The 21,548-nt window shown below is 40.6% G+C and overlaps 1 protein-coding gene across 1 annotated transcript; it reads left to right on the top strand.

Moving 5' to 3' along the window:
- Positions 1-544: 544 nt before the first annotated feature.
- On the top strand, positions 545-20,429 carry CCNJL (cyclin J like). The gene is made up of 5 exons (XM_005145024.2): positions 545-607; positions 10,170-10,380; positions 17,710-18,009; positions 18,792-18,951; positions 19,982-20,429. Exons 1-5 carry the CDS (start codon positions 545-547, stop codon positions 20,427-20,429), a joined length of 1,182 nt encoding a protein of 393 aa, XP_005145081.1.
- Positions 20,430-21,548: the final 1,119 nt, after the last annotated feature.

Consider the following 21,548-nt stretch of genomic DNA (forward strand, 5'->3'; position numbering starts at 1 on the left):
TTTATTGAGTATTCAGAGTCTTCGTTACTGGGACAAGCTTTACATTCCATTTTATCCGGCCGTTTTGGTGCTCTGCCCTTTCCGGTGCAGCCAACAGCGACAGACCCAGGTCACCGCTGCGGCGGGTCTGGTCTGCCCTGACGCTCCCTGGTCCGCGCCGTCCGGTCCGGTGCCGCGGGGACAGCGCAGGTGTAACGGCCACTAACGGCGGCTGGCGCTGGGGGCGGAAGGACGTGTCCTTGCGCGGAGCAGCCGGACGATTGTTAGCGTAACTAACGGAGCAGCACCGCTCTCCTGCGAGGTGTGCACCCTGCGGCAGCGCTCCCGACCGGCCCCGGGGGGGTGGCTGGGGAGGCGCCCCGGACGTGGTGCATAAATCAAAGGGTTAAGCAGTCGTTAGCGCTGATAGTGGGGCCGGTTGGTGCCGCGGGGAGGGCCGGCGGAAACGGCCGCGGGGCTTCGGGTGACTTGTCTGGCTTGTTTTCCCTCGCTGCAGAGCGGTCCCGTTTCTCTTCCAGACCTTTGTCTGGATGGAAAGAAAAGGATGGAGGAGCAGTGGTGGAAAGGGGAGCTGGCAGCAGACATCCATCACACCCTGAGGATGAAGGTTGGATCCCGCTTTGTTCCTTCCCCCCCTTCTCACCCCACTGGCCCGTGGAGCAGGGCCCGGAGTGGCCCCTGCTGCGCTCGGGGTCGGCAGTTCCCCTTCGGCCCGTCGCGGAGGGGCAGGTTTGCACTGAGCCCTTCCCTGTGCTCTGCTTGAAACCTTTTCAAAGCCAAACCTGTGAAAGCTGCTACCTAAAAATATCCGTCTGCGACTATTCTGTAGCGTTAACTTAGCGGAGGCGCTGATAACTGATTGCATTAAACCCTAAGAGGATGCTGCTGCTGACCCGTCAAAAATCAGCGTGTTGTGGAACTGGAGAAAGAGCGTTGTTTCTTTCCCAACAGATAAATGCTAGAGTTAGAGTTAAGAGGTGGGATCCTGCTCATTGGCAGACTGCAGAGGAGCTGGAAAAACAGCTATAGTGGGGCTTGTAGTGGCTTTTCTGGAAGTTACGTGTATCGTTTACGCGTGGAGTAGAAAACTAGCAAAATGTCCTGCAATACTATTGCAGAATAGCCCAGCGGCTGTTCGCTGAACCTGTACGGGAAACAGGTACCACCGAGCTGCTTGTTAGCTTCTCCCGTTCCCTTCGGCAGGCTCCGAACTTTGGAGAAGCTCTAAAGTGCCGTTTAGTGAGGTGGCATGAGAGAGCCCTCGACAAATACTGACTACCTGCAATTGACGCAGCTTTTAAATTGCTGAAGTTAAGGCTAGCAAAGTTATGCTTTGGACATTCTGCTCCCTTTACAGGCATTTAGCAATAATGTCAGGTGAGTTAACTGTTGTTAGGTATCTGCGAGGGGCTCTGTTAGTTCTCACCTCCTCCAGCTGAGGCAGGTCCTCCTCGTTCTACAGGGAGCAGTAACTGAGAATCGACTTGACAGGGTGTTAAAAGAAGGGTGTGAGGAAGCTTTGATTATTTATTTGGTTTTGAGTGCCCACTACCTTTTAAATTGACTTTCATGCTTCAGCCTGCTTTTGGATGCATCTGACTTGAAATTGCAAAAACTTGTTCTTTGTATATGGATACTAACCTAGGCCAGCTGAAATGACAAGAATTGCTTGAATTCAAAGAACCCCCCCCCAAAAGGGAGCTTTTTTTTCTGGTCTGAGGAAGTTTTACAACTCTTTCTGCTTGGACTGTCATAATCCTAATTCTGCCTATCTTGTAAGGATGATTTTTCTTTTTGAAGGAAGTACTACATGAGAATCCAGACTGCAAGTTTATCAAGCAAAAATAATCACAGCCCTTAAAGCTTGTTTGGTTCACTTCCTGTGATTTATCCTTTTCTTTTGCCAAGGTTTGCTTTTTTGATGTCTGAAGTGTCAGAATTTACTGTAGAGCATTGTGGAATTCCTCAAAAGGATCCTTCAACAAAGTTTTGGGAAGATAAATAGTTTTGAGGTGCTGAAGTCAGTGTTGTGAGCATGGACCAGTTTTAGGGACACCCGTAGCCATTGAATAGAACGGAATAAGCTTCAACAGAGGCATCTCCTCTAGAGTATTAGTGTGTTAGTGCATTACTAGTGTATGAGCATGGTAATGGAGTACAGAAGATTTAGGCAAAGGTACCCTCAAGCCTGAATGACTTTTCTGGTTTAAGACCGTTGCTGCGGAGTCTTAGTCTGGAACAGCGTGTGTCTCCGGTGAAAATAAACAGGGCCAGTTTAAAATAATTTGTTTCAAATGGCAAATATTTTCTGAAAACAACTGAAGAATCGTTAAAAGCACTGTTTGTTGTTTATATTTTTTCTTTTTCCTCGAAAAATAATTTAGGCACACATACAGAAATATGCCTACCATGAAACAGCCCAAGTTTTATGTTAACAACTGGAGAAAATGTTATGCCATCCCTCCCATTCCTCCAGCTGGATTTGGGAGTTCTTAACCTCACTGAAAGTTGATGTCCTTTGTGACATATGCTGTGTGCTGTATCTGATGGGTTATGTTCTGCATGAGAGCAGATACTGAATGTGTGTGCTATACCTGACTTCTCATTCAGAGAGGGCTGAAAGATGCTGTGAGGCTTTGTGACTTCCCAAAGGCTCTAGCTCAATGCAGAGGAAATTAATAGCCTCTGAATTGTCTGACTAGTAAAATATCTGTGCTGTGATTATTGGCATGTAGTGTTCAGCTTAGCAGGGTTGTATTGTGTTAGTTACTGAGTGTGCTGACCTAGTGGACCAAAATGCCTAAATTTCAATAGTGCTACATGCATCCTTAAGCTTTAAATGAAAGATTAAATATTCCCCTGGATTAGGCCAGAGTATTAAACCTGACTGAGCTGAGTAGGAAAATAAAAATTGGAGCATACTCTCTGTGTTTGTACTAGAAGAGTCTAGCCCACACCAAGCAAAGAAACTATGCTGTATGTGTTGGTATTTTCTGGTACTTAGCTACTTCTACAATGGCCCTGCATTACTGATAATGGAAAGGTACTGGTTGTGCTGGGTAGCTGACTTCCATGTCAAAAATGGGAGATCTCTCTGTATGGATGTGGGACTACTGCAACATCTGCCCAAACCTCTTCTGTCCACTTTAGTAGTGCAGAATATTCCACAAGAGTGAAAGCTGAGTGACAACTCAGTGATGGGATTTTTTGTTTGCTTGTTGTTTAAATTTGAGGAAATACTTTGCTGTAGAAGGCAGTCTGAGTGTCCCAGAAATAAGTGATGTCTGTTTGCTATTCCTCTCCTATTTTTTGTGCTTATGTTGGGCTGTTTCCTTCCAGGATATGTTCATTTCCTGCAATTAATGAGAATTGCTAATCTGCCTGCATTTCCCTTTTATTTATCTCTTGCATAGCTTCTCAGAGCAGAGGCAAACTTAACAGGATTTGTTGCTTGTGAATTTAAAAGGTTAAAAATTGTAACTTGATCGTTTTAAAGGCAGTCCAAATTACTGTCTGCAGTTGCTTTCAGCCAGGTGAGAAGAACTGATCCTGTTTCTGCTGAGAGCAAACAGTTCTTTGCCATTAAGTGGTAGAAATGTATGAGTGATTTCCTCTAGGTGAATGCTCCTCCACAGCTATCTCCCACCTCCTATAGATTTAAAAATCTTAATGAGGAAATGCTGTTTACCACCACGATGTGTTTCATTCTATTTTGACATGTAGCATTTCCCTTGGCTTTGTCTGGAGTGTTATTTTGGTGTGACTTTCTGAAGCAGGAGTGTAATCCATACAGGCTTTGTTGTGAGGGGCCCTTCACTGCTCTTAGGTAATGTCAGCATAAATGCGTTTCTTGCAGTTTTAGATCATCCTGTTAATAGTGCAGGACCCTTTCATTAACTTTGTTCAGTTAATCTCTTCCCCTTCTCCCTGCATACAGTGTATGTCCCTGTACTTTCTGTAGTTGTGCCAAAGCATCTGGTTTACTTAACTGGCAGATAGCGTGAAGGTCTTGATGTAACGAAGTACTGTGTTATCTTTTAGCCTCTGAAGTCCACTCTTGTCCTTGTTATTGTAAAAAATGGTCATCCCTTCACTGCTTAATTAAATGGTAAATTTGACATAGTCAGATCTGTCTGGCACAGCCTGAACTGCAGATTGGTGCAGACTACCCAGTGACACTCTGAGCAGAGGGAAGGTATTAGGGTGTTGTGTAGGTGTTGCTTTTGGGTTTATCTTTTTAAAACGATCTAGATGAGAACCTGTGGACACGCAAAGGTTTTGTGCTCTTTTCTATTTCATTTAATAGGATAAAACATTAACCTTGCATTTTGATGCACCTTTCCCATTTTAGTCAGCTGTAAAAGTAAGGTGTAAAAGGAATTGAGGAGCATTAATAGCAGGATTTTTTTATCCAAGTCTGAAACAAAAGCATAATCTGTTCACTCAACAGAAAACACACACAAACCCCCCTAGCCTTTGAAAATCAGCAACAATAGCATTACTGGTGACTTGCTGTAATTTGCTTCTGTTCAGCATGAAGCTAAAAGGAACAGGTGTCCTAATAAAGTACATGGTTATTCATGATCTCTCTTCTTTTTCCTTAAAGTTGGAATTTCAGTTTTCACACTCCTGTCTCTGATCCTTCTCAGATTAGCTGCTTGTGAGTTCTTTGAAGTGTATAAGAAGGACTTAATGAAATGCTTTATAAGATACTACAGTGGAACACATGAAGTAATTGATTTTCAAGCACAATATTAGTTCAACTTTCCTGCAAATTTCAACTGCCTGGGACTGTTGCAAGGATGCTGAAGGGTGGAATGGATTCAAGCCCGAGAAGTTTTAATGTACAGTTGAAATAGTGTCTTGGTTTGCCCCCCAGGGTTTTTGTGTGACATCTCAGTAGTGCTCCTGAAGCCTAAGTGTCTATGCTGAGTTCAGATCTTGAGGAAAAGCTAAATGCATCAGCTGTACTCTACTATCAGACTGTTCACAAACACACTAAATCTTTTTGACCAATTAATTAAACTGCAGTCAGCTAAGCATGGAAGCACTCACCAGCAAGTTTCCTACGTGTGATTTTGTTACTGGAAGGCACAGTGCTGCAGTCTGGATTGGTTCTGTGGAGGGGAGAGAGAACAGCGTGATGTTAGTAGCAGAATTAAATTGGTTGTATGCTACCTACCTACTGCAAAAAAAGCCTGCCGAGTGCTTTCAATTTTCAAGCTCCTGCATAAAAAAGTAGTATAAATTTTTCTTTGTATGTCACCTTCTTGTCTGCGTAAATAATGCATTAGAGGAGATAGCTTTTAGTGGTTTCTTATATGTAGTGCAATAATTGTATCCAAGAGGTCAGTTTGGCACCTTTCTCCCACAGCTGGAAAGCTGTTTGCTTAAAACACCAAACAGGAAGGAGTTTGTCTCTTTCAAAGAACAACTGTTAATAGCCTGCTAGATAAGCTTTCCCTTTATTTTTCATCTACAGGCATTTCTTTTTCCTGTTCTAATGCCAACAACTTTGCAGTATCTGTTATTCTTGCTATAGGAATTCTTAAGAATCTGGTGGAGGTCACGTACAGGCTGTTTTTCCAGAGCATGCAACATACAGAGAGCTAAATGACTGCCGAAGTTACCATGGGTTTTCCTACTTTTGACTTAAATACTTAATAAAGGCACTTTTAATTTGAGTGCCTTATACTGACACCACACAAGTAGTGTCTTGGTTTTATGTACTTTTCCCCTGGATTAATAAGAATCATGGAGAATTTATTGAAGCTTAAGGTACACTTCATTGGGTGTCTTTTTCATCAGCTGGAAGCCTTTTTTTTCAGATTTTGGGTTAGGATCAGTGATGAACATTTGTGAGCTGTGGTAGCAGGGGCTATATGCTGAATTCTGGTGAGGTATCCAGAAACACAAGTAGATAATAAGATATTAGAGAAGTATAAAGTTCGTATTAGTAAATGAAGCCTGTGTCTGTGGAGGGGAGTACTGCAACACTTATTTCTAGATGAATAGTCTTTACTGTTACTGAGGAGCTTTGGCTCAGGTGCTTTGTTTTGCTCCAGAAAGCCTAAGATAATTTACCTGGCTGTCCACGGAGGGATGCAGTTCTCTGGAGATTGGCTGTGCAGCAGGTGGTACCCTGCAGCTGGGACTGCTGGTGCTGGGGGAGGGAGGAGAGCAGTAAGGAGAACCGGAGCTGTTGCAGGAGTCAGAAGATGCTGCATGTTTGACCTGTGGCACAGAACAGATCCCAGCTGAAGTCCGACTGCTCTGGTAGAAAACTACATGGTAGAAACCCAGATTTAGTTAACAGCTCTGTGAATTTCAGAACCTGAGGCATATTTGATACTGTTTCATTTTCCTTGTCAAAAAAGCCCGTGAGTAGTTCTAAAATACCTTGATGAATTCCGCTTTTCTTCAGAGCACTGATCGTTATTAGTGAGCCTTATTACCATAATGTCACATCACTTGCTAACTTTCGACTGCTAATTTTTTTTTCTCCTGACTGCTTGTCAGTTCATTACTGGTTACCAGTGGGAGAAGAGCTTTAACTGAAAATAAATTGGACAGAGAAAAATGTACGCATGGAATTTCTTGCCCTATTGAACACCAGACCACGGATGAGGTTAAGTACTGGGTAGACTGGCCTGTGTTAGGTGCTGCTTTAAGGGAGCTGGAGGAAGTGATCCTGTTAAGTTTTCTTCCTCTCCACTTCAATCGCTGTTTGGCTCATTTAGATTAAATTGCCAGTGAAAGCCTCATCTTCCTGTGGTTGTTCAAAAGCTTTCTTTAGTCTTGTTTAGTCTTGTTGCCTGGTGCTTCCTTTAGGGATGGATTCTGAAGTGCTTTTGCTCAGTCCAGTTAGAAAGCCATCCAGATGGGACAAAATCATGTCTCCTAAGCTCAGGTAATGGATTGTGCCAGCTGAAGTGGTCAGGTTACTGATGGTGAGCTGTCTCTGCAGAGAATGAATGGCTAATGTCTGGAGCCTGTCTGGCTTTCAGATGTGATTGCTGAGGAAGATTTGTCCACTACAACACCACTTAAAAGTGTTTACACTGACTCCCTGCTTTTGGAAGGTCAGGTCTTGAAGTTGGTAGGAGGTGACAGCTTAAAATTTGTCTTCACTTTAACACTGTTTCTCAGTCCAAGCCTTACTTTTCAGGTTTTGAGTTTAAATGGTGATCCCTTTAAATGCTGTGGTCTGACTTTCTGGAGGCTTTTTGTGAAGAGACACTGATCAATAGATTGAGCAAAGCTGGCCAAGTCATTTCCAAGACACCTGTGCTGCTGCTTTTAGCATTTCAATGTGGTAATTGCTCAGTAGCCCAAAGCAAAGTTGCTGAAATAAACAGGTCAAAGATAAGCAGAAGCAGCATATGAAAGGGCAATTCCTGCAGACAAGGGGACTTGGTCTTTCCTGGAGATAGTGGCAAAAAATAAGTAATTGAAATGATTTATTCTTGCTCTCCAGAAGTTAATTCGTTTTTCCTCCTTAAGAGTTGTGTTTGCTGATTCTGCATCACTATCCCCAAAGCAGCAATGGCATTTTTTAATTCAAAGGAATAATTATTTTCTTTATGAGTTTATGCTAAAGAATCCTGGGTGAGGGGGGTGATGGAAGGAGATACATACCCACAGCAGTGCTGATAACTGTAATCCTGCTGGTCAGTTCTTGCATTGTTAAACTATTAATTACTTGCTTTCCTTTAAAAGAAAATCTCACCATTTAAGACTGCTCTGTCAGTGTAAAAGCAGCCCTATTAAACCACTTACTAGCTGCTTCATGCTATGTGGTGCAGGGCAAGACTGTTGCCTATACGCAGATAATTACCCTTGATGAATTAATGTAAGAAACCACAGCACATGGTTCTGTTCCTCCAAACAGTAATCCTGAAGTTGAACCTTGTCTGTGCTGTCAGGTCTCATTATACTGAAACCCATGTGCATGTTTTTGATGAACAAAATGGAAATGCCTTTCACTTGTGCCCTTTGCTGGTAGCAGATTGTCAAAAAAAAAAAAAAGCAGATATGTTGCAGGAGAGTAAATGTCTGTTAAACCAGTAACAAAATAATCCTATTGGCTTAAATCCAGTGCTTTGACTGGTCTTTGAATTTGCTAGTGCAGTGGGCTGAGGAGGGGTAGTTCTGGCTTCTGAGCATCAGAGGTTTGGATGCAAGACTCTGGATCTTTGCATTAATCCTGAGCCTCTAATGCTCACCCATTGAACTGTAACATTTAGACATGTCAGAATTTTTGACTACATGTATAACTGAGGCTACTGGTTATGTTTTGTTATGGGCTGAAAATCAAATACCACAATAAATATGTATGCTGGCCTCAGTGTATGTTAGCTGTTGAAACAGGAAAAACATCTCAGAAAATGAAACTTGAAGCTCCTACAAGTCACCTAGAAGAACAAAATATGTCAGAGGTAGAATTGCCACCTGATCTTATGATAGCTTGGGCTTTGTATAGACATAGTTAAAAACATCCAGCTATTTTAACTGATGTAAGCACTGAGCTTTAAACCATTTCTGTCAGAACATTTGTTATTGGTATGCTATGAATTCCTGCTCTGAACCTGTGTATGTCACTTGCACTGATGGATTGAAATCTCTGTACATAAGGCAATTGAAAAATCAAATTTACGGGTTTTTTTCTGGGTATAAAACAATGGGGGGGAACATGTCCCATTGTCTCCCTGCTTTATAAATTGTTACTGGTGGGTGATTTCTTTCTAATCCCCCAGAGCAGGCTGTCCCAGGTTTCAAAGGGCTGTTTGCCTGTCCACAGCATGTGTCTGTTCAGTCCGAAATGTGTTTTTCAGTGACTGACTTTAAAAAGGCCTGGGAAGCAATCATCCGGAACAGCACTCAGCTTGCTGTCTTTGTAAGCTGCTTCTGGTTTGGGAGCCTCCCTGGTTTCCAGTTGTGTGCCCCTCGGAGTCTGATTGTGTAGCTATTTTTCCCTGATAAGTTGAACCTCCTTGTGGAATGTCTCCTTCCAGAGGATGAAAGGAGCGTGGGCAGCAACAGTGCCAGATGTGCAAGGTGCTGCTTCTTCTGTATTGGGGTAGCCAGGTCAGATACTTCTTCCCAGCACTTGATTAAAAAAATACCTGATTTATGTAGTAGAATTAACTGCTGTGTAGAGCTATCCTGCTGCACTGTACTACTTCTGATTTATTTTCAAATATAGGTAATACAAAAGTTATGTATTACCTTGATAAATTACTGAGATACCCTTTCAGCAAGTGTGTACTTTTCTGATCCATGCCTGTCAACATGGTGTTCAGCCCATTTTAATTCAAGTCTGGCCATGGTAACTGCACTAGGATATGACCATGTCTAAAGAGAGAAAGTGTCAATGTCTAAGTGGTTTTAGCTTGTTGCAGGTATTCCCAAGCAACTTCACTCCCACCCTTAAGCTACCCTTTGCATAGTGGCTACAAACCTGTGTGTAAAAACACTTGCAGGTGAAGACCTAGCATAGGTAGACCATAAACTTACATAATTCTCCCTTGGAAATGAGAATTCATATATTGTATGTGAAATACAGTCTCAGTTCAATAATTAGCTCTTTAAATGCTGAAACAGGTTACTACAGAAAATACTGGAACTTGCTATAACTATGAAAGTCTAATCATTCTCCCATTTTGTTCATTGTTATTGCTAGCTGCAGCCACATAACATGTGAAATTCTTAAATATTAGTTAGATGTGATTTATTCTAAAGACCTATGCTTGTTTTTTGACACCAAATGTAGTAAGTTGGGCAGTTGAGGAGGGGGCAGTATCAGGGAAACGTATCTTGCCCTTCTTGCTGAATGAAACTCTTAAAACTCTATGTAACAACCTAATTGGGGTAAACAAAGTTAAAAATGAATCCTTTAAGATGGCAAAAAAGTTTGGTGTTCTGTAGAAAGAAACAGCTGCAGTGTTTGAGCATATGATTAATGCTGGTGAGGAAAGTGTGTGGATGACCAAAGTATTAGAAGTTAACTGACTGTCAAAACATGCAGTAATCCAGCCCTGATTTCTATGTCAATCACTGTTGTAGCTGCTAAGCATTTGCCATAGCAGGTGGTGGGTGTTGGTTTGGGATTCCAGACACTGAAATGCTTTCTGTTTCAGTACCTTTCTTCCTATTTTCTTTCCCTATAGGAACTTAAATTGCCTGTGTACAAGGCTCGTTCACCACAGATTGGGATGCGCCGATACTTCATTGATGTCCTGACTGTGCTCAGCAACCATTGCAACCTCTGCCCTACAGCCCGGCATCTCGCTATCTATCTACTGGACCTCTTCATGGATCGCTATGATGTGACTGCCAAGCAACTGTACATAATTTCATTTGCCTGTCTTCTCCTAGCAAGTAAGTTGGCTACTGTCTATTAAGGCTTTCTCTTCTGAGCAGATGGTTGTTTTCCTTATATATCATGTACTGTTTTCTCTGTGTTAACAGCTTTCACCTACTTAGGATAAAGCCTGATGAAGTCCAAATCAAGGCGTAAAGCAGTCTGTTAATAAGCTCGACTCAGCTGCATAACTTGCACTACACGTCTATATTCAAGGATTTTAAAGGAAGCAAAAAAGCTTTCAAGACTTTAATTATGTAAATAACTGAAGTAAAATGCAACTTTAGGCCATCTCTGTGCAACTGTGAAGGAAAAGGAAGTTCACAAACTGCCCTATGATAATACTAGAGGGAAATGTTTTGTAACTTCTGCCTGTTGGGGGTGAGGGGGTAGCAGTATGCTTAAAAGAGCAAGCCTGTGTCTAGTGAATTAAAGAGTGTGAGAGTCTTTCTAAAACTAAGATCAGAGCAATGCAATAGCATGTATATATCTTGATCTGGAATAAAATCATCCCTTACGTGAAGGGTAAAAATCAACTACTGTAAAGGCAGCTTTCCTACCAACATGTAGAAACAAAACATTGACAGTTGAACCAAAGCAGTTTTGCACAAAATTAACGCCTCATAAACTTGTGTAGGTAAGGTTTAAAATGCTAGTAGGGCTCACTTTGGAGTCTTTGGGCAGCATAGGAAGCTCTGTTGTTACCGCCTGGGCCATCCTAACATTCTTTTTTGGTATATGTAGTTCAAAGTGATGCAAGTCAAGAAAAGCTACTACAATAAGTGGGAATTCCTATGTTTATTAGTTTCAAAATTATATGAAATGGCAGGAAACTTGTACTATGTACATTTTTTTTTTGTTTTGGAGTAAAAGATTCTGAGTAAGTCAGAAGTACCAACCCAAAGTCACCTTAAAAGTGACTACTACTACTACACCTCACTGTAGCAAAGAAGGGTAAAACTAGTTCCTTGCCTGTTAGTGCTAGTGCAGTAATTGGAACTTCCCGCAAAACATTACTGTAGGAAGTGGCATGGTTTTTCAGCAGAGGATTGCAGCAAAAATGCTCTGCAGGCTGTGTTGCAAGATACTTGTACTCCTGAAAAAAAATACTTTACCTTAGAGAGCAAAAAAACCAACCCAGTAATAATTGTGATGTATACATCATATCAAAATAACTGTTTAATACAGACTGTCCTTGAGTAATTGTTATAAACATGTTTTGAGAAACTCTGGGTTTTCTTCCTGATTGTTTCCTTAGAAAAAAACAGGCCGTTAAGGTTAGTGTGCAGGCCACAGACAAGCAAGATGAGGTGTAGTTAGAAGCAAGATTACTTATTCCCACTAATTACTGTAAGTGTGGGTTGTTTTGAGGGTGGGAGGGGCATAATAGAGAACCTTTTTAGACACAACTTTTGAAATAAAGCAGCAAACTTCTAAACTAAATGCAAGTTGAACACAATTCTTAAGTTTAGAAATTGTTGTAAACTTGTGTTTTGCTTTGAAGCTTGTTGCTTCCATTCTGGATCTAAAGGATCTCAAAAACTCATCTCTTTTCCTTTACCTATGAACATTGTCATCACCTATTTTTGATATCATACAGCAGCAGTGCTGTCATGATGGAAAATGTAGCATTCTACTAGATGTCCTTTAGTTAGGGCTCATTTCTAATTTTTCCCATTTTGACTGGGTCGGCAGTTTCCCCAGCCAGGGAAACTGGATGATGATAGTGTTTCCCACTTTGGTAGTAATCGGGAGGGACTGAGAAGTTAATACTGTTGCAAATAAATTGCACTAGCAGCCAAGTAATGTTCAGCCTGGACTTACTGCAGTTGAGAGGAATGTGGGTGTGTGTCCCTCATATCATCCAGTCGTTCGCTAGCCAGAAGATGTATGTTTCTTTGCAATGTATGCACATCATAATAATAGAAGGCTTCTGGCAATTCCTTCCAGACAGTTTAGCTCCTCAGAACAACTATACAAGCTTTGAAGTTTACTAATGTCATCAGTGGTTGTTACTTCCTCTGAATCAGTTCTGAAAAAGAATGGTAAAAATTGTTCACAGTGAACTAAGTACTATTGGGGAAGGGAAGGAAAAGTTGCTGGAAAAATTGATGTCACAGTTACTTTAGGAATGCATTTAGAATAGCCTATCTCTTTCACTTGCACTAAGGGAAACTTTATTATCTAAATCAAAATCATAAACTGGACATCTTTTTGTAACACAGAAAGACCTGTCCATGTGGATGTTTTGGCTAGGTACATGACTAGAGACAGAGGACCTCCTTTTGAGGTCCACTGTGGTAATATAAGAGGTTGTAGGTTCCTGCTACTGCAAGATCATTAGTGAAATCCAGTCATTGTAATTGCTCAAAAGGAGACATGCCAGCTTTTGGTGAAAAGTAATGCTGGACAGCTGGGACTGGTGGTCTTCAGCCAAGCCAGCTGGATCTAGAGCTGGGGTAGTTACCAGTACACATGCACAGAAGCCAGGACGCTGTCTCTGCATCAGGATATAGATAGATGCTCCTATAAGTGACCAAAAATGCTACTACTTTCCTTTTCCCCCAGAGCACCCAGTGCTTTTAGTAAGCTTTGTTTTTTTTTTTCCAGACAAAGTCAGCTGTCTGCTGTCAATAGATGGATTGATCTAGTTTAACTAACACTTTGAAGGGAATTGAGGAACTTTCAGTTTGCCTCACCTGGCAGCTGAGAAGGCAGATCCTTGTAGAGGGGCACGGCTGAGCAGCAGCAGGTTGTAAAGTTCTAAACTGCATCTTCATTGGGCAATTTATTACAGAAAATGATAGTGATATTAAGGTGCTCTAGCCCTAAGTGTCCTGTTAGAAAAATGGATTGTGTAAAGATAGCCCATCTGCTTTAGTGCTGCTTGACTCAAATTGCCTGCTGAAAGCTGTGCAAACCAGCTGCCCCGGAGTAGATGAGATGCACTGACACAACCCTTTCAGATGGCTCAGCTGTAGGAGCAGTAAACTCTGGCGAGAAAACAAGCACCTGGACAGTAAGACTTAAACCATTGCAATTGTTGTTCTGTGAGTTTTCTAACTGTACTATACAGGGACTGTACTGTTACGGTGTATCAGTATAGTTAAAGCAGTGCAGCTTTTGTATGTTGCTGTAAAATCCTAGCTGGGTCTTAAAACCTGTTCCTTTCTTCCCTGAGGAGCTAACCCCCTTCAGCAGCAGGTGCTTCAGTACCTGATAAAAGCAATGTCTCAGCCATTCATTGGCATTGAATGTTCCAGCAATCTTAGTTCTTACGGCCCCTCTTCCTCAAGAGGGTTCTGCTGCTATGGAGACATGAAAACAGTTTTTAAATGTGAGTATTAATTTAAGCAAAGCTGGTTTACTGCTCAGCACATCCAGTGCTGCATTGCCTCACAGAGTACTTTGGTATTTCTTATGGTTTTCCTGGCTTTATTTTGCCCAGCTCCTTAGTCTGCCAGTGAATTCTCAGCAGCTGAATTAACTCAGGACAGTAAAAGCAATTAGAGCAAGAAAAGATGTCTGTGCTAAATGGGTTCAGTTTAGGGCATGGGTAATTTTATTGCCTAATTCCTCATTGACTGTGTGGAGCTCCGGTCAGATATCAGGCAGCTTTCCTGTTTGACTGTGTTTTCTCATCCACTCTCTATTGTCCCATTTTCCTAAGCAGGTAACTGTTCTGACAAAGACAGCTGAGCTACTTCTTTTCAATAAAAGATAACAGTGGGTGTCAGTACAGGATATAGATTAGTGTAAAATTTAGCCTGTACTCTTAATTATTGTTTTTATTTCCCTGTTGATGTAGCACGTACAGAATATTTTCTTAAGTAATTAAACTTTACTGCAGTAAGGCATTAAAAACTGGGGTGCCTTGAGCTGAGTGGTATACCAGGTATTGTACTAACAGATGAAAGACACTGCAGAAGAAAGGAATTAAGCAGTCTGTCTCTAAAATAGCCTGTCTCTTTCTTGCCTTGCTTAGAGGCCATTTAGAAGCTGTGTTTGTGTCTGGGTGCAGCCTGGGAGAGAGTCTTAGAAGTTTGTTTTACCACCTTCTGGAACAGTGTAGGAATAAAGAAAAGCAGGCCTTTAGCTGTGTAAGCAACAACAGGTCTTTTCTTTATGCTGGGTTAGATGGGCTTGACTAGTTTATCCCTCTTTTGGACTGATTTTAATTGTGTATGGGACAAAACGGACTTACACTTTAGTGAGTCTTTAAATTGGCAGTCATTTTTGTTCCTTGGTCTTCTCAAGGACTCTGAAAATGTAATAAAACAAATTGCCTGCATGTCCTGCCTTTGTTTTGCTGCCCATGCAAAACCCCAGGAAGATAATCTACCCAACCACTAGCAATCAGTCTGAACTGCTGCTGTGTAGCAAGATTTACATTGTGACTGCTCCATCCACTTGCCTGCTGCAGTGGATGAAGCAGTTCATAAGGGTACATTTGATAGGGGTGATCCTTCTCTGAGACCTTTGTTTTTTCCTAGAGAAAAGCTGGCATGGATTGATAGTCTGTTCTGATAATGTGACAAATTTGCTAATGAAATGTACTTATCTATAGTTTCAGCCTTGTCCCCTTGACAACAGAACTTGCTCTGGCTTTCATTCATCAAAACAACTGTGAATGTGTAACACAAAAAGCACTCACTTTTTTATGCTGGGGAGCATCTGACTATAGAATTCAGAGTGGGACAGAACATGATCTGAAATAACTTGGAAATACCTTGTTATCATTAATCACAATGGTATTACGCACATTAAAAACGTGGCATTCTGCCCCCATTTATTTAGATTTTTACAAAAAAGTTGCTCATAAATGTAAACTTATGTTACAGGCTAATTTTACTTATCCTATTGACCTCAATAAGCTTCCTTGTATAAAAATTTGCAGCATCCATATATTTCTTAAATTAAGCATTGCTTTAAAGGCTGGTAGTTGTAATCTCAAAGCAAAGCTTTTTGAGGTGACAGTAGTGACAACTAAATGGTTTTATCAGTAACCAAACCCCAGAACACTTTTAATTTGAGGTGTCTATAGTGGCATTTCAGAAGCATGCAGATGACTTCAAAGGACAGACGCCAGGTGATAATGTAGGTGAAACAGCTTTGTTTTTTTTCCCAAAGTGTGATGTTGATTAAACAAGTCAGTGTTATTTGTTTGGTCCGTATTAAACTTGAAACTGTCTTGGCTGAGCCTTTAATACTCTTGCAGCAATTGTGTTGGAGGTCCTGGTTCTCTCAGTATAAATACGCTGTACATAGAACCTCAGTTTCTGCTGCAACTGAAGGAACAGAAATAGGAATGGTATATTTTGATATCCTTAAATTAGGGAAACTGGGTAACTGGAAAAGGTTACACTGCATTTTAAAAAACATCTTAAACTTGCTCATGGCCAGCTTGCCTCTGACGTCTTTGGTCTGATGGCATGAACTAACTTTTGCTGTCTTCTCTAGATTTCAGTTCAAAATAGGTGAGGAAGTGGTTTGATAAACTTGGAAGCAAAGTGTTTTAGATCAAGGTGGAAAGTTAAAAGTAAGAATTTTCCAGTCAATAGCTTTGTCCTTTGTTAGTATGGTACCTTCCTAATACTATTGTGCTGCTCTCCAGACCTTTTGAAATTTCCAAAATTGAGTGGGAAGACAGGAGCTTACAGAACTTACAGAAGCCAGAATGACAGATCCTGTCTGTAGTTTTCTGGGCATGCAGTGGTTTCTCCTACTTCCGCTAGCATACTCACGGAGTTTCTGTATCAGGTTGACATCACCTGGGGGGAAGGAGGAGAACAAAGGGTTAACTTTTCTCTCAAATTTAATTTTTCTTAAACACTTAGTTCAGGAAACAAGGAGATTCATGAACACGTATACACACTCCTGAATTTTGAGGGCTTTTTCACTGACAGTATGCCCACAACCCTTTTGTATTGTACTTAGTACGATGGATGAATTTTGTTTTTCATTGTTATTGTTCTGGTCTTTTATGGTAGGCGCTGCCATATTACACTTTTAATGCATTTCATATCCGCTTTTGAATGTGTTAAAAAGACATTCAAGCTGCTAGGAGTACAGAAAACGGTCGGTTTTAATACACTGGGAACACTTCGGATGGAATTGCTATCTCAAACGGTTAGGAAGATCTTTTAAAATAATTTTCTAGTGCAGTATTCAGTCACTTTTAGATTTGACAAGACACTGAAGCCATATGACATACCAATATCTTGTCACTTGGTCTATGTTGGTAAAGGAGCACTCTTACAGAGGCAGCAAAAGGAAAACTGAAACGAGAACCAATTGTGGAATATATGCCCTCAAGAACAAAAAAAGGAAAAGTACAGAGTACTCCTAAGCAGCTATGGGTTTGGATTTCGCAGCAGGGATGTTCTTTAAGGTGCAGTGGAAACTTACAACTGGTGGTTGATAGTTGCTAGCTCTTGAACAAGGAGTGTCTTTTTCAGCTTGGTAACAACTGTGAATTTAAGAAGATTTAATTGTTTTCAGTTTGTAGCAAAGTAACACTGTTGCTGTATTTATCATAGCAGATTTGATTCCCAGGACTAGATTTATTGGATGCTTTTTATGAAAGGAGGATGCTTTTTATGAAATAGAGCGAGATCCTAGTTTTCTGTACAAAATGACTGCGCTTTGTACTTCCTGCTGAAAATTGAGTTATTCTAGAGACTACTGCTGTTTCAGTAGGCTGATAAATACAGTTTAGAGGAAGGTGGAGCTTTTCTCAGCTGTCTTGACTGAAAATGTATGCTCTCTCCTAACCCTGTAGGAATTATTTATGTTAATCACTTGGTTACAGTGTACTTCTCCTAGCCATTCAGTGACCTTAGTTAATGAGGCCCCCCAAGACAGGAAGGAACAAAGAGAAATTCTGAAGCAGCAAGGGCAAAGGTGGTGTTGCCGAGGGGTTTTTAATGTCTTCCTTTTTGTAGCATGTGCGTTTAGCTTTTATACCCAAAGGAGCTTTTTTCTCTCAATATTAGATCTTCTTTTGCTGTATTTTCTCCATGCTGTTTGCTTTCTACACACTTGACTGAATACCCCTCAGCAGATTACTTCCAGTTATTGTCAGCAAAACTATCTGTAATCCTAATGTGTTTATAATCCTGGGTTTGTCATTGATAGTATACTAACAATTAAAAACAAAACTGTAAAAAGGATATTGGGAATACATTGGCTACTCTGTTGCCTTTCTTGTGTCACTGTATTTACTCACCATTCTTTAAAAAGCACCTTTTATCATTAGACTTTCTGGGTTTGGGAGTATTCTTTATTGGCTTTTGGACACTCAATCATAATGATAAATCTTACCTGAAAACCGTCTCTTCTGGCAGGTAAATTTGAAGAAAAAGAAGATAAAGTTCCAAAGTTGGAGCTCTTAAATAACCTGGCGTACATGTGCAAAGTGAATGTGGTATTAAACAAGCAAGATTTGCTTACAGTAGAAATACTGCTTTTGGAAAACTTCGACTGGAACCTCTGTATGCCAACACCAGCACACTACATTGACTACTATCTCTATGTGTCTTTTGGAGAGAATGACCTTCACAATGGCTGGCCCATCACCTCGCCAACCGAAGTCAAAGACTTCCTGGAGAAATATGCATATTATTTCCTTGATTTATCAGTTCAAGGTAGGAGGATTAGTTTTGTGCTAGAATGATCTTCCACTAGGCAAAAGTCTGAAAGAGATAAAGGCTTTAAAACTTGTCATAATGTAGATTACACAAAGTTATCTGTGCAAATGCTTCCTCTTTGCAGTTATTTTAGATGGCAAGTGGGAGGTGATCCTTGTTTGTGTGCAAGTGTCTTGTCTCTTCAGAAATCTCTAGGTGGGATCAAGTTTTTCCTTCAGCTTAAAACACTAATTGGTGAGGCTCTTGCAATGGCTGCCACAGACTGTGAACTACTGTCAGCTGCAGATACGATATGCAGTTCAATATATAGATCTTTTTAAATTATATTTTTTACAGGGTCCTGTGCTGCAAGACATATTTAGAACAATGGGGCTTTTAATGATTTTGTTTGTAGCATCGCTTCCAATATCTGCCCATGTGAGAGGCAGTGAACTACAGCATCCTCATAGGCTGGGTTCAACACTTAAGATGTGTGTAATTGCCAGTACCAAACTGTGGTTCAGCTGAGACCAGTCTACAAATTTCAGCATAGTCTATTTTGTGGCCTTTTCTGAAATAAAAACTTACTGAAGCCTTTATAATAGTTATGAACAAGTGGCACAGAGATCTTCAGGAAAGCTTCATACAGTTTTGAGAGACTTTTTCTGGTCATGAGTTAATACTTTGAGATGTGTGGAACAAAGCTGTGGATGTAATTTTGTCTTGGTTTGCTGTGTATACTGGGTTCACTGCAGTGATGAGCAGGAGTATGATTCTTGTTTTTTGTTTTTCTTTTGTAGATCCCACTTTTCTCCATTTTCGTCCATCTCTGATTGCTGCAGCTTGTGTATGTGCCTCACGTATCTGTATGCAGGTTTCTCCTGCCTGGACAATGCAGCTTGAATTCCTAACATGCTATTCCTTGGAACATCTTGCCCAGTGCGTTGAGATGATGCTCATGTAAGAAAGAAACAAAGCCTGTTTGTGCTTTTAAGAAGATGTTAAGATGCTTTTTTATTTTTATTTTTTTTTAAGTAATTGTTTGGCTAGAATTAAGATAGTACAGGATTACATTGGTAGTCTCCATTTTCAGCTTGGGGAGAGGAATAAAAGCTTAAAAATCAGGTAACTTTTACTAAATACTGTATTTTAACAATAATTGTAATGCAGAACAGCATGCACAATTTAGTGTTCATTATGTTTTCTTCTACTGATTGTGTGGTTGGATGGAAGGTTTTAGAGATGGCTGATGAAAGATTTATTTTTTTTCCCCCTTTGTTTTCTTATTGTACCCACAATACACTTCCTTCAGAGACACACCAATGTATCTCCAACAATCCAGTAGGGACACATTTCAGAACTGTTCTTTGTTTTTTTTCTAGTAAAGGACATGATTGATGCCTCAATACTGGTCTGGTGTGTGAGCACATACAGTCTTAATCATTCTGTTTAGCTTTTAAAATTTTCTATTTAGGTTGGGAGTAATAGTGGACCTTCTGAATTCCTACTAAAAGCAGGGCCAACTGAAGTTAAATCAGACAACTTAGAATGTTGTCTAGTCTAATTTTGGCTGTTTCCAAGGACAGAGACTTCCTAACCTCTCAGAGCAACTTGTTGCAGTGCATCATCATTCTCATGATAACCACAAGTGTGAAAATGTTTTTTTTTCTAATATCCAACAGGAATTTGCATCGTTCCTTTATAGATATTCACTTTAATACTCTGCAAATACTATTTCAAATTTCTCTGTGTTGTGAACAGACAACTGGCCCATCAGTAAAAACATAGTTGTGATGCAAAATAGTCCATAGACCTGTTGTGTGTGAAGATTACAGCAGGGTAATTAGAAATTAATTGTGAAAGCAACTAGGGTTACAGTATACACCTAGGGCAAAAAAGCCGATAATGTAGCCTAACTGGTGAACACTTCAGGATATATGGAGCCTCTATTAAGTTCTTCTTAATAAATCCTACTTATAATTTGTTTCAGATATTATGAGAATGACATCAATGAAGCCAGTAACATAAAAAAGCAAGTAACAACTCAACATCAAGAACAGGAAGCATTGGGAAATCTGACTTACCAAGCTACTACTCAAGTTCTCTTCCAGCAATCTAGTTACCACCCTTTAACACAGCATTCAGCTACACTTTCCCAGTTCCAGTGGCCAGTACAAGATCTGTGCTCAGCTTATCGTGAATCTTTACAGCAGGCCCATAGGCCCAGTAGTGTGCTTCCTGGGAGCACTGATAGCTCCCTGAGCTCCTACACAGCTTTTCAGGCCAGCCTTCAGCCATCTCCCCAGGCTTTGCCCATCCAGACACCCTTTGTTGTGCAGGTGGCATTTGGAACAGAGAGCAGACACTGCATTTCCACAGTTTGTGGCAGTAGTTACTTCAGTGATAGTCAGTTGTATGCAGCTGGGTGTTTTGACTGATAAATACTGACAGGAGAAAAAGGTGGTATGAATAGAAGCTGAAGAAGAGACTCTGTGATACAAGATGTGTATCTGAATTAAAACCATAGAGAAACAGCATCTTTATGACTTGCCCATTCAGACAATGTTGATATGGATCCATTGATGACGGGAACCTGGTGCCTTTCTGCCAAGGGTTGTAGCTTTGGCTTTTAATGAGAGAGAGAAATAGAAATCTGTCAATATATCTCACTCAGTGTCACTTTGCGAGGCATCTGTGTGGGGACTCTGTGGAGATCACTTCCTTCTGATCTTCAGTTAGTGACTCAATAGAACTGTCTGAAAGCTTGTGTTGAAGAGTTATTTCAGGCTGGAGTTATATTGAATTTATGGCCAAGTAGCAATGTATCTAGAGAATGTTGTTGGAAAACATGGAGTAATCTCTCTCCCAGTGATGTGTTGCGTTGAACATTGGCAGCTTGTACTACTGGAAGCTTTTACTAAAATATACTGAAATTGGCATTGGTTAAATGTGAACTTTGTTTATGCAGAAATCTATATGTAGAACACTTTCTATTTCCTTTGATCAGGAGTGACAGTTCAGGAGTAAGACTTTAGAATAAAATGAAAAAAAAGAAAAACTGGCCAGAAGACTATCAAATACTTTTTGACTTGAAATTCTGCTGGAATCTGAACGTGGTGCTGCTGAACAGAACATCACTCTGCCTTCAAGTATTTTAGAAACCAAACCAAAACTTTACATCATCTCTTACATCTTTAACATGCTGCTGCTTTTGAGACTGGAGATTGTTGTTAATAAAATTGTTCATGAGCTTTATCAGGGATTTAATGTTACTTGATGAAATCCTCCTGGAAAACCTCTTAAAAGGTTCAAGGCCTTCAGATATTTCATCTTTTGGGCTCAATGACTTCTGGCAGTAGCTCAGGCTCAGGACAGAAGAACTAGTGTTAATGGGGCAAAGGTGGGGAGAAATGGTTAACTTTACTGTGAAATAAGACTTTGACTGCAGTGCTGACTTAGTTTTTTCAATACTATCTTTGCGTTCTCTTGGAAAATGTAGCTGGTAAATTGAAGATCCTGTTGCAGCTTTGCAATGGGACACACACCTACTGTCATGT

This window comes from Melopsittacus undulatus, chromosome 10, assembly GCF_012275295.1.
Source record: "Melopsittacus undulatus isolate bMelUnd1 chromosome 10, bMelUnd1.mat.Z, whole genome shotgun sequence".
Taxonomy (NCBI): Eukaryota; Metazoa; Chordata; class Aves; order Psittaciformes; family Psittaculidae; genus Melopsittacus; species Melopsittacus undulatus.